The 14,406-nt window shown below is 32.6% G+C and overlaps 1 protein-coding gene across 1 annotated transcript in view; it reads right to left on the reverse strand.

Moving 5' to 3' along the window:
* Positions 1-14,406, reverse strand: part of MYEF2 (myelin expression factor 2) — a 51,726-nt gene that overhangs the window by 23,138 nt on the left and 14,182 nt on the right. The window contains exons 6-16 of the mRNA XM_051980598.1: positions 11,210-11,401; positions 10,274-10,427; positions 9,622-9,671; positions 9,443-9,506; positions 8,706-8,807; positions 7,636-7,686; positions 7,282-7,350; positions 6,822-6,920; positions 6,392-6,463; positions 874-1,082; positions 742-793 (exon numbers count right to left, since the gene is read on the reverse strand). Coding sequence (XP_051836558.1) covers positions 742-793; positions 874-1,082; positions 6,392-6,463; positions 6,822-6,920; positions 7,282-7,350; positions 7,636-7,686; positions 8,706-8,807; positions 9,443-9,506; positions 9,622-9,671; positions 10,274-10,427; positions 11,210-11,401 — 1,114 coding nt within the window. The remainder of the gene's footprint in view (positions 1-741; positions 794-873; positions 1,083-6,391; positions 6,464-6,821; positions 6,921-7,281; positions 7,351-7,635; positions 7,687-8,705; positions 8,808-9,442; positions 9,507-9,621; positions 9,672-10,273; positions 10,428-11,209; positions 11,402-14,406) is intronic.

The raw sequence follows: 14,406 nt of genomic DNA on the forward strand, positions 1-14,406 counted from the left end.
TTTAAGAGATGGAAGATAAGCCATGAGAAAGAACAGAATTGAAGATGCACATGTGCATGTGTGTATGTATGTATTAGAGTCATCTGTACGCAGATGATAGTTGTACCTATGGGATTTGATGAAAAAGAAGAGATAAGAAGATACCTAGAGTTACATTGGAAAGATAATCTAGGAAAGACTGAGTGAGAAGGACTGGCCAGACAAGTAGGAAAACTATGAGACAGAAATATCACGAAAACCTCAAACTAGAGATCATTTTTTCCCCTACTCTACCACCTCTATGCTATTTGTCCAAGCCCATTATGACCTAAATCATAAGTGTAAAATATGCAACTCACAACACTCCTGAGAGTGGCCCAAACCAGATCTGGATAGACAATAAAGAACCAATGAATTGAAGGAAGTCACTTGCCTAGTACTGACAACATATACAACAATATGAATTACAACAGTAGAAATAAAATAAAATAATAACGTTAGATTCTTTAAATCAAAGACTTTACAGAAGAAGCAACTTCAGACTTCCCTACAATCCCTAAGAGACCTCTATTGTTCCAAGAAAACATTTAAAAAACATTTAGCTTCCATTTAAGCCTTTAATGTAATTATACCTGGAAATCAAACCAGAAAATAGTAATTTCAATAGATATGAGTAAATACATTTAGAATTTTAAGAACTTTAAGAACTAATTTCTCCTCCATAATTAATATGAACATATCTGCAATCATTTGTATACTTACCACACTGACTGAATTTCTCTTTTAGTTTCTGCCAAGTCAAGTCAAAAGGCAGCTAGAATGAAAACAGGTATTAGTAACAGATACACAAAGAAAATTAAAGAAAACAAGTTTCTTTTACATTTATTTGCTTACATTTCTGACAAATATCTGGTTTCCTTTGGAGCCTATTCTGTCTCTCATTCCACTTCCCATTGGGCCAGAAACAAATCCTCGATCCATATCGATGCTTCTTTCCAGGACAGCTCCCATACCAGGTCCCATTCTATCAAAGCTGGAGCTCATCCGGTCAAGTCCCATCCCCATTCCTCCAGTCATGCTGTTCATACCACCCATTCCACCACCTGGGTTTTTTGGGAAGGAAAAAAAGATTTGGGAGTTGGTAGTTTGAAGATTTGTTTTTTAGATAAACAAAAAAGGTAGAGTAAATAGGGGGAATAAGTCATTATTCTTTTAATATAATCAAATTGATAAAAAAAATAGTCTTTTAATATTAAAAATACAAGTTTTCTGAAAGTTGTTTAAAAATATCTAACTTAAGATTACTGTTAACTGTTGTAAAAAGTTGTTAACTGAATACCTATAATATACTACCTACTATATATACATGCAGCATATAACACATCTAATGTGCTTCTCTCAAGATCAAACATATCCAACTTATACAAAAGCTCACACACAACATTGCATAGTTAAAATTTTTCATTATTTCTTTTTGCCTTTTATTTTCATTCCTTATTTTACTTGATCATTCCTAAATACAGAACTATGGTAAGTATATTCATAGACAGCAATTCTTACAAACTCTTAAATTAACATTCTAAATTCTCCATTATTATATTATTATATTACTTTCCCAATTTCCTTAAACAAATCCTGTTTGCTAAAATTATTCTTGATTTCTCTCAGCAAGAGTCAGTAGATACTACATAAGATAGATACCATCTTCTAATAGCAAGATCATTAAGTTCAATATTAATCAGGAGATATAGTGAGATAAAGAGAAAATGCTATGGAGGCTTGGGAACTGAAGTACCTGGTTCATGTTTTCTCCTTAATCTTACTCCTGGTACTCTAATATTCTTCTAATATCAATTCTCTCAGTTTATCCATTGGTGTTAAAACATTTGCTACTTAGTTTCTTTTTATACCAAACGAGCACACTAAAATTCTAGGATCACATGATTTAAAAAAAATTCCAATATGAGTTGGCATTTATATATGAGCAACAAAGGAGGAATGAATGATAAGAACAAAAATAGGAAAGCAAAAATTTGATTAAGATTTTATGGGATATAATCTATGACCAGACTACGGCAATGAGAATGTACAGCTTGTTTAAAGTCAAAAGATTAGAGGGAAAGGGGTAACAACACAAAAGCACTGCATGTCAAGAAAGTATATACTATTAGAATATAAATTTTACCAATTATAGGAGAAAAGCATGGTGAAGACTTAGGTTATGATTACAGAAAAAGATATAGCATCATTATTGTATGGTAGTACATTCTAGACTATCCCAATCTAGAGAACAAGATGATGGGTTCCTGAAGGGAAAGAACAGAGTAGTGAGTGATGTGTCACTTCAGCTATCTGGACATCTGCTGGTGATTACTTTCTCTATAGCAAAATCAGAGCATCTGAGAAATTACAATCTTTTTTGAAAGACCTGGTTAAGCAAAAGATCAGACAGGTTGTCAAATAAGAAATAAGATTTGGGGATATGCTGACCACTTTTTCAGTTTGTAACTGAAAAAAAAAATAAAGGGTAGGATAAGGAAAAGATTGCCAGCCATAATCTAATGAATATCCTAAACTTTAGGAGAGTAGATTTTGAAGAAATTAAAAAAAAAAAACCCAAACAGGTGGAACTCATGGAGAAATCATCTCAAGAGGAATCAAATCCTTATAATAGATACAAATAATTCCAATAAGAAAGAGTAGAAGTAGTTCTCTAAAGAGATATAGAAGGGAAGTAGATCAACTTATGTTAAAAAAAATGTAAAGATAGAAGCAAGGATGAAGTCCTAAGAATAAACAAATATTTAGGATTGCTAAAAAGTCTAAAAGGAATTAAGGCATACAATTAATATTGAAGAACAATAAAAATCTCTTTTTAAACACTTTGTTTGGAAGCATGAGGAAATTCAAAAAAGAAAAAGGACCACTTCTAAGAGTTAAAAAAAAATAATGATAATAGAAATAGGGCTGAAGACAGAACTATTTTTATAGTTCTTTACTTGTTTTTTTTCCCCTAAGGAGAAAGATCTCTTAGCTAGGAAAAATAATAACAGGGAATTTAAACCCAAGCCAAAAATGAGATGTCCTAAATATTCAATGAAATGAAGTAATCAAACCTAGGCATTTTGATATCCTAAGAATGTGAATTTGACTGCTAAGCTATTATTGGTGATCTCTGAAAAATGTGGAAATTGGAAAAGGTACTAGTCTTTTAAAAATAACCAAATTTTCTTGCAATTTTTAAAATAAAGTGCATTCATCAAGTGACAGACTTTGTGACTTTAATTCCTAAATTTAATATTTAATAACATATTAAAGAGAGGAATTTGAGGCACTTTGAAAAGATTATCATTATTTAACATGTATGGGTCTCCCTGCCATCTAAGGGAGAAGATGGGGAAAAGTAGGGGAAAAGGTGAAAAAGAATGTTTTGCAAGGGTCAATGCTGAAAAATCACCCATGCATATATCTTGTAAATAAAAAGCTATAATAAAAAAAAATTTTAAATAGTGATAAAAGATCATTAAAACCTAGTGCAGATTTGTTAAGAATAAGTCACGTTGAAGTGAGAAAGATATTCTGCCTTCTATGCACATTTATAAGGGCTTTGATTTCTTTTGTTGTTGTGGCGGTGGTAGTGGTTGTTGAAAGCAGCAGAAGAGAAAATAGATTTGTATTAATTGAAAAAAATTATATATATATATATACATATATTTCTTAAATAATAAGTCATGCCAAGCTAACCTCATTTCCTGTGACATGGTTACTACTTTGGTGGGTCAAGGAAACTCTGCAGACCTAGTATACCTGGATTTTAGCAGGACATCTGTCAAAATTTCTCTTTACATATCCTTGTGGACTAAGGTAGAGAGATATATTTGGATAACAGTTGGATCTAGAATTGGTTGAATAACAAGTACCAAAAGAGTGGTAATTAATGGATCAGTGTGTCAAGTCAGGTCTCTGACAGAATGTTTCAGTCATCTATCCTTGAATCCATTTTTCTCAATAACCTATATGATGGTATAATTAAAATATGTATCAAATTGGCAGATGAAGGCATAAGGATTAGCTTGCACAACGGACAAGTAAACAGAACCCCAAAAGATCTTAACAGACGAGGATCATATGCTAAATATACTAAGATGCAATCTAATCTAATGTCTTATATTTCATTTTTTTAAAAATCTATTTCATTATTATGGGATGGGGATAACATAAAAAAATACACATATAAAAGGACTCATGGCTATTAATGAGTAAAGCGTTCACTCTGGATTAATGATGTAATGTAACAGACAAAAATGTTAATGTGATCTTAGTATAACAGTAGTACAACAGAAAAGGCACCAGGTTCTGAAATCAGAGGACCTGGTTTTCAAATTTTAAATTTTGGTTCTGTGATTTACTACCTAAATGAGCTGGCACAAGTAGATTACAATCCTTGAGCTTCTGATCCTTAAAAGATAAAATGAAAGGCTTGTACTTGATGGCCCTTGAGATCTCTTCCAGCTGCAAATGACATGGTAAACAGAGCACTGTGTCTGAAGTCAGGAAGACCTTATATCTAGCCTCAGATACTTATTACTTGTGTGTTAGTAACCCTTGGCTAACTCACTTAGCCCTCAGTTTCCTCATCTGCAAAATAAATTAGAAGAGGCAATGGCAAACAATTCCAATATTTTTGCCAAGAAATTCCAAGGTCACAGGAATCAGAAAGGGATGGAAAACAACTAAACAACAACAATAAAACCATTATACAAATGATATTACCATTATTATTAGTAAGTTATGCTTGAAATAAAATAGGGTGTAGTCTTGTTTTAATAAGCCCTATTTAGACTACAGTCTCATTTCTGGGCATATAATTTTAGGAAAGAGATTGACAAGTCTTCAATACATTCTGAAGAGACCAGGATGTTGTAAGGAACTCAAAATCATGCTAAACAAAAACAAACTGAAGGAACTGAGTATGTCTGGCCTAAAAAGAAAGAGGGAAGACATGAGAGCTATCTTTAATGTTATTCAGTGGAAGCCATTATATTCCTTTTGCTTAGTCCCAGATGACAAAGATAAAAGCACTGAGTAAAACTTACAAAAAGGCAGATCTAGATTTGATTTAATGAAAAGCTAATAATAAGAATTTTCAAAAAGGAATAGGCTGACTAAAAGGTTTCTTTTCATTGGAGGTCTTTAAGTAGAAGTTGACTAGCCACTTGCCTGTTATTTCTACTTAGATATTAATTGAATCAAATGACTAGTCAATCAAAATGTATTTAAGTATTTTTCTATGCAGGAGGTACTGTGCTAAAAGCTGAAGATACAAAGAAAGGTAAAAAGCCAGTCTAAGCCTAAAGGAGCTCACCATCTAATGGAAAAGACTACAATTAAACAAATATATACAAACAAGTTTTATAGAGAAATAGGAAATACTCCATGTAGAAAATAGGATTTTAGCTAGAAGTTAAAAAGGAAGTCTGGGAAGCCATAAGATAAAGATAAGGAGGAAGAGCATTCCAGGCATAGGGAACAGTCAGTGAAAATGCATCATCTCAAGGGATATCTCCTTTAGGTTACTCCTAACTTTAATAATTCTATGATTCTACATTACGGATGAGAAGAGCTGTCAGAAATAATGTACTAGTTAGTCTATGACAACATAAATGGCAGATAAAATGGTTTAGTGGAAGTGTTGTTAAAAGAAAGTTTTCAGGAGCTAGAATTTAAATGTTCAATGTGGGAATGTAGGGAGTGTTTTAGGTCTATCAATGAAAAGCCATTATGATAAGAAAAATTCATAGGGAAAATATGGTTTAATAAGGAAGTAGGGCTAATAAAGTGTGTATAAATAAAAATAAAGTGGGTAATAAATATAAGTGAGTATAAATAAGAGTAAAATAAGGCAACAAATAAAGAGAACTAAAGTGGAAGAAATTTAGCATCTGTTTTTCAGTAAGAATATAAAGATATTCTTAGGCGAAATCTTGGCCCACACAATCTTAGGAACCCTCAAATTTAAAGTACAATGCAATTCATTGGACAACTATAACTCAAACAAATTTTTAAAAAGTGGCAGCTGAAAAACCTGACAAGGGAGATATAACTGATACTTGGGCAAAAGTAATTGTTATACACATGGTCATGTATGTTCAGGAAAGCTTTGTTGGAGAATAAAAATCTAGGGTGGGGTTTTACTTCACATTTTTAGATATCTGTAAATGAGTAAAAATTAATGCTCAAGAAAAAGAGCCTTCAATCAAACTACTAGTTTTCAATTATAACCTTCTTTCACAAGAAAAGTATTATTCTAGAATAAGCATAAGAAGAAATGTTTACACAATCAAATTCCTAGTGATTTTTTGCATATGGCAAACATTTTTAAATTAATTTTAGGAAAAACTTTAAAACCTACTCATTCCAGATCCTACAGGACCCATGTTAGAAGCTCCCATTCCTCCTGCAAAACCTCCAATCATTGCACCACCTTAACAAAGACAGACAATATGCTAATTAGCTACCGTTACTTTCAATAAGCTAAAAATAATTCATTTAACATTTTAATATTTTGCTTGTGAGAAGCTAAAGAAGATAACTGAGGTCATTGAGGACTTTCTGAAAGAATTTACTTGCAAATGCTTTTTGTACAAGTTTTCTGTTTTTAAAGAGTAAATTACAATGGAACACCTTAGTCTTACTGGTTTATTATCAAAAATATTCCCTTCTTTAGAAAACAAAACTGAATGATATAGCATACATAATATTCCTAATTTTTAAGACAGGAGAAATAAAAGTATTTTGACATTCACAGAAAGAAAAACAAGTACATGATAATATTGCCCTACCAATTCTACCAAAAGAATCTCCAAAGCCTCTATTCATTCCAATGTCACCACGTCCAAAGTCTCTTTCCATGCTACTAGCCATTCCACCACGATATAATTCTGTAAAGAATGTAAAAATAATAGTAGGAACAATTTAAATATTTTCAAGCATTTCAATATTTCTTAGGCTAAATAATTTAATAATATGCCTAAAATAAAAGATGATAGTAAAACTTGTAAATATGAAAATATTATTTACCTAACTTACCTCCCATGCTGCTTCCCAGGCCGCCCATACCAGTTCCCATTCCTGCCATGCCAGTCCCTATCCCTCCACTCATTCCACTGCCCATGCTCCCTCTGAAGTCATCTATAGCACCCATTCCTAAGTGAAGGAGGGAACAGTTTAATAGTAGGGAAGAGCTAAACACAGAACACACTCCCAATTCCCCTCCCCCCTCCAAATTAAGAATTTACCTACCTCCCATTCGGCTAATTCCTCCAAATCCTCCCATGCTATTCATGGTTTCCATGCCACCAAACCCAACTCCTACATAATAAGGATAAATTTGAAGACACTATTGTTAATTACATAGTTTAAAAGTATATTTTTGTCAGTAATAAGTGTTGGTTTTTCTACCCATCAGACTACTGCACCAACCTTACATGGCTGCTTCCTAATCCTACTAAAGCCTTTGTGTGGAATCAATTCCTATTAAATGCTCCCTGGGAAATGAGTTAGCATTAAAGGAAGCAGGAATTTAAATTGTTTCATGTCTGACAATTTTACAGTAAATGAGGATCATACACACAAAATGTAAAGTTTTGTACATACCTCCTCCCATTCTATTCATTCCTCCAAAACCAGGACCATCCATTCCCATACCTCAAATGAAATACAAAATATTTACTCTTAGACAAATGTGAAAAACGAATATAATGTTTTGTGTTTATGGCCACAAAATGAGGCAACAAAGCATAAATAAATGCTTTAAGTCATAATAGGATATTTGGGGTGGGGGTCACTTGTCTGACCCCCTATGCCATCCAGTTGTGAAGGTTCAAGGAATAGGTTTGAAAAATTACTTGAGGACAAGAAAGGAAAGTTGCTTCCATTTTCCCCACCTCTCAGATCCAATCCCCTTTCCCCATCATGTTTTCAATAAATATAAGAATTCAGTTTAAATTCAACAAACATCTAAGAAAATGTAGAAAGTATGAGAAAATCATCTATGTAGCAGTATATTCAACCTCATCTCCAGGTCCAGAAAAACCTATACTTTTCAGAACAGACACTATAAAGCCACTAAATAATATCTAAAGGTACTCTGAGCATTCCTATGGCTACACCATCACCCATTCTTACAATGTACCCTAAAGATGTAACCTAGTGTAATCTGCTAAGAAAGCCAAAAAAAAAAGATTATGGAAAATTCTCATGCCTGGACCGAGCTCAAAGGATAATTCTAGAAGCAAATAAGAATCATGCAATTTTAGTTAAGCAATAAAATGTAAAAATCATTTAAGTTATATTGCTTCATTTGAATGGACACACACTCTTATTTACCCTTACCTGATCTGCAAATTTATGCTATCCTGTCAATAAATGAGTTGTGATATACCTTTACTTCATTCACCAACAAAACTTTAATTCTACTCTATGAAGGCATTCTAGGCATTCCCTTCTCCCCTAATATTATATCAACTATTTTCTGTAAAGGAAAATTGGCTTTCTCCCACTCTCACAGTTTAGCTTCACTTTCAATTCAAGTGATGACACCATATTAACAAAGTTATTAAGGAAACTCTTAATACATTGTAGAAACTGGTATAAACATAAGCTTTGTGATTGACCAAGCTGGGGAATATTAAAAAAAATGAAAAAACCACCATAAAAATACTTACTTCCTGGTCCTATGTTTCCCATTCCACCTCCCATATTCAACTGGTTGGCACTAATGGGCTGCCCACCAGGTCCAAGCCCCATTCCAATGCCTCCAAGACCACCTAAAAACAAAAATAACAATTAACAAAACATGATAGTATTAAGGAGCCAGTCCTAAAATCAAATAAATTGTATTACATCTTCAATCTTTATAAAATTACAGACCAGAAAAAACTGACAAAAAGAATTTAAAAACACAATACTCTACTGATTATCATAGCAAAACTAAATAAACAAAACAATATAATTCTACCAAAGGCCTCACAAGATTTTCTTGGTTTATGCTAATTTTCTCATATGTCTTGTTTCCTATATACATATTTTTGCCAATTTTTTTTCTAAAACAGGACCTGAAAATAACTCTAATTTATTTGTAATAGTAGACTGTATGTTGTATATGCATTTTCAAAATTTCAAAATATCTTTCTAATAATCTAGTTATAAAAACATTTCAAAGACAAACAACAATAATGCCATGTTCACTACCTATGGATGAAAACTTCACATAAATATTACTTGCATTTAATTAAATATAGCAAAGAATACTACACATCTTAAATCACTAGTTAACGACCTAAAAATCATAAGCATCTTTGAGTAGTTAATTCATGCTACAAGGAATGAATTTATTTCCTAATTCACAAAAATAGCTATCTAGTCTCAAAACATTTCATTTTTTAAGTACAGCTCTACTTACGGGGCAATTGAGGTGTCTTACTATCATGAGAGCGATAGTCTTCATGAGGGACTGATTTGTCATCCTATTAAGAAGGCAAATATATTATGTGGTCAAAACTGTGAAATAGCATAACTAGAAAGATATAATATACGGAGGGACAAAGGGAGGTGTTTTTGGTGGGTTGGGCAAGGACTCACCATTTTCACATGCATAGGTCTATCAAATAAAAACTGTCCATTGAACATAGCTGAAAATTCAGTTAAGGAAAGCTAAATCAAATTACTGAAGGTGAATTTTTGAGAAATCAACCAAACAAATAAACCCCATTTTATACTTAAACAATCACAAATATTTTGAACAATTATTTCCTAGGTTACTAAATACTGTAATAGCCTCTTTTAGGTATACAAATGTTGGCAAATAAAAAATTTGTCTGTTTTTGTTTTATGCTTTTTAAAAGGCAAATATAACATTATTTAATCCAATAATTAAAAAAAAGAAAATACGTTTCATTTTAATGTATATATACTATTGGTGAACAAGGGATTATATAAAACAGCTGGCTTTATGTATATGACTATAATACCCCATGTATTTTACTAAGACAGCACTGTAATGCTATTTCAAGTTTTAGGAGTGACTTTAGTACTTGGATGTAATAAAGGTCTGCATGTACTGGAGACTAAAGTCTAACATACAGCTAAGCCAAGTACAGTGCAAAGAAGGCACAAGGCAACAAATTATACCAAATTCCACTGGCCTGAACTTTAACAATAAAAACCAAGGGGAAAATGGTATCAGACTCCTTCAATCACATTAGATATAATGCTAAAATGTAAATTAGGATACAGATTGCTTGAACTGCTTCAATTGCTTGATCAAAAGTGACTGTGCCCATTCCTCTGCTCTTGCCATCTTTGTCTTCTTTAATATCTGCCCGTTTTACTGTTCCAGCTATGCTGAACACCTCCTTTAGCTTCTTCCAACCAACTTTGAAGTCAAGCTTAACATAAAATTATATCAGTTATGTTACTAATATACCTGTCTTCCCAATTATACACAACAAAATCTTTTCTAAACTCCAAAATTATGATACCAAAGAACTATAATTCTTACTACCAGCATACAACATATCAATAATTCTCAAATAATAAACTGTATATCTCCTAAATTTTTTAAACTCACTTATTAAATCACATCTACACATCCCCTTCTCCTTAAAAAATTTAATTCCCAAAAGTCTCACCTGCTCAATTAACTCTGAGAAACATCTCAGTCCTTACCAAATTACACATTTGACACTTGTACATCTAATTCTACTAAAAGAAATTAATATCGAACAGTGTTAATTTAATTTACTTTCTTAAGTACAGAACAGCTGGACAGGTATTCTCCAAACAAACCAACTACAACACATGACAATTCATGAATACATATAATTCATGGACCAGATATGCAGAACTACCAGGAAAAAACCCATTTAGCAACATAAAAATAAGAGCACATGCAGAAGAAATAAATGTTAAGAACTGTACAAATGTTTAATCCCACAGTTCTTTTTTGGGAGGAAAACCTAAGCTAAAATAATTGTATTTATACTCCCAATTTGTAGAAATGTATTTTTACTTAAGAATTTAAATAGTTACTATTTCACTTACTTTTATTAAAAATAAGCAAAATATTCTTGTAAAACCCAAAAGCAATTTGGCCAGTGACAATGAACTAATGAAAAATTAGAACTAAATATCTGAACAACAAAAATTTGAGACTAAAGCTTAAACTTACATTAGCAACAAAAATTGTAGAACCAAGTCTACCAGCCTGCAAATTACTGATAACCTCAGGAGGAATATTTGGATTATTGAGAATGGAAGGTGGTAAATTCATCAACCCCGAACCCATATCAGGGACATGTCCTCCTGGGAATGATCCTCCTGTACGTTGCAGTGCCCTACGAGCATTTTCTCCATCAGGATCCTATAACACACATTGAATATTAAATACCACTAGATGAATCAATATGTCTAAAATCATTTAAAACAACTTGAAATTCTATAGAAACTAACACAACTGGCTCAATATTAATGACCATCTTACAGACCTAGCTGAAGTATCAAGTACTTATTATATAGGCAGAGACTGAATTATTCTTATACATAGAAAGGAGCTCTGTACAAAGTCTGGGGGTAGATAAAAGATTTCAATCTCCAGGGATGTCAGTTGAATACCTTTTTCCAATCACTAAAGTCACTTAAAGAACTTGAAATCAGTTTAAATTTATCTCATATTAAGATACACAACATAGATACAAAAATACAAACCCTAAAAAGAAGAAAAGTACTTACCTGTAACTTCTTTCTTCCCAATGCAGCTGTAGTGAATTCTCACTACTGATGACCCCAATGAAATACAATATTTGGACTGATTAGCAAATGCAAGGCTTTAAAGCCAAGTTACATGACCCAGGGCTTTGAAAAAAAAGTAATTTTTAAAATTCTCCTCTATGTAGTCTTAGTCCTTTCCCTAATGGGAACATTTACCTATTCCTTAAATCCTTTCACTCTACTGAAGTGACTATGATCTTGAGACCAAACGTGGAGAATAAAGTTTTTAGTTAGAAAGTGGATTAGAGATCAATGCCCTCATATAAAACAAAAGATTACTATTATCTGAAAAATATTTTATTTTTAAGTGAGGCAGAAGTGAAACAAGCTCAAAATGTTAAAACCTTCTTCACCTATTTTACAAAATACACAATGTATCTGTAACATAGCAAGTGCTAATCTGAATGAATAAACTCTATTAACCATTGAATACATTTCTTGCAAGAGCTAGTAGGTTCAGAACAAAGCCAATTATAAAGGTAGAGGAACACTGGAATTTGCTGGAGAATGTAGGAAAAATCATAGGAGGTAAGGGAAAAATAACAATTCAGGAATGCAATGCTAATGAAACATGGAGAAAATATTAAGAGTTGTCTGCTCTTGTATTAACTAGTCCTAGAATGTCATACTTTCTAACACTGTAGTATGTTTTATTTTTGTTTGTTGGGCTGGACACAGGAAATGGATCTGAAATTTCATGAGTGTGGAGTACTTTAGGTATGGAAAGTGGTACTATAAAAATACAATCTATTGGGGCAGCTAGGTGATGCAGTGGAAAGAGCACCAGCCTGGAAGTCAAGAGGTCCTGAGTTCAAATCTAGCCTCAGACACAATATGTCCTAACTGTGTGACCCTGGGCAAGTCACTTAATCCCCCCAATTGCCTCAGAAAGAAAAAAAAAGGAAAAAAGGAAAAAAAGAGATATAATCTATTAAGTCTTTTTTCCTTCACATCTCTATACTTCTAGCAATGCTCTAGCTTTTAATCTGTTACTTTCAATCTTCTCCAGCTTATTTGGTAAAAAAAAAAAGAATAACCAAATTTTTTATTACTAGACCTAAAATAAAAGTAAAGGGAATCTAGGGAATCTAAGAGGCCAAAAGGGCTTGTCTATGAATAAAGCATATTACTTTTAATGCATAAACTTTGTGGTATCTATTTTGGTTTTTGCTTCATTTTTTACTTTCCATTCTGGTCTAGACAGTTGAAGTTGCTAGATAAATTATTATTACTAACAATTAACATTGGTTGAGAAGGTACATGGAAAAACAAGCAATTTTTGTTTTTATAAGTTAAATGAAAATTTTCACAAAACTTAAAAATGTAATGTCATATTTCAAAATGGAAAAGAAGTCAAGAAGTTTTATCAATCAGAACAAAGCACTCTATAAATTGGATCTCTATATCGCTACAAATAGTAAAAAAAGAGCCAATTCATAAAAATAGTACCTTTTTTAAGAGGGCAAGCCAGTTTATAAATACATATATGTATAGAATTTACATGAATCTTCATTTAAGAATGATTTATACTACAACTATAGCTTGCCTTGTTGTATTCAAAGGTAAAATGTTAATTATTTTTTCAGTTTTGTTTTACATAAATAGTGAATTGTATTTATTAGGCATAACAATAGGCTGTATAGAGTCATCTAGATTCACCCATAACCTTTGCAATCAATAGCATGCTTTCTGGGAAAATGTGTTGAAGGCCTACTTCCTGAAAAAGAATTATGGTTTGTTTCTTTTTTTTTTCTATAAAAATCTGAGTTGTTAAAGTGAGATCATTGTTTCATTCTTGAAGAAGACTAATGACATCTGAAGGGTAATGTCTTGACTTGGAAGCAAATTGGATTAAAGCAAGGCAAAGCTGTGCAAAGTCATTGGCCTCTCACTCTCTCCTCCAGTCATCAGAGTTCAAAAGCAAGACATGGGTCAGGAAGACTAAAGATGTCCCCAGATGTAGTGGGAGTCCTTGGCCTTTTTTAAGCTAATGCCTTTCTCAGGTCCTGAGGTTGTCTGAGACAAAATCCATTCAGTAGTTTTAGCTAGGTAAGAATGGCAAAAGATGGCCTAATTAGCCTTCACAAAAGAATCAATTTGGGACAGGAAGACAGAGTTTCTGGCCAGAACAGCAATAATTTCTATTTATACTCACTCGGAGCAATCAAAACCCAAGCAAGGAGCAACTGAGGCTTGGACTAAAACTTATTATTAGCCAATCAGAACCAGAATAATTTGGATTTAAAGATATAGTCAAGTAGGGAGTGAGATCAACACTACATCTATGCTCAATTATTAACCATGACAAAAATGAACTAAGTAGTATAAATTTCAGATGCACTGATTTATTCTGAACAGATATTTAAGAAGACACGTCAGTAGATAAAAACAATGATGCTGATGCTAAGATACTCATGAAATTAACAGAGTGTTGTTTAAGATCCTAGAAGGTGGAAGGTTTAGGCCCAATTTCATCATCTTACTACATAAGTAAAGAAACCGAGGCTTAGAGAGATTAAGTGATTTGTCCAAGGGCACCTACTGGATATGGGTCAAGGTTACAAAATCCAGCACACTGAACACAGCTATGTGCTTACT

Source organism: Antechinus flavipes, chromosome 2 (assembly GCF_016432865.1).
Source record: "Antechinus flavipes isolate AdamAnt ecotype Samford, QLD, Australia chromosome 2, AdamAnt_v2, whole genome shotgun sequence".
In the NCBI taxonomy this organism is placed as follows: Eukaryota; Metazoa; Chordata; class Mammalia; order Dasyuromorphia; family Dasyuridae; genus Antechinus; species Antechinus flavipes.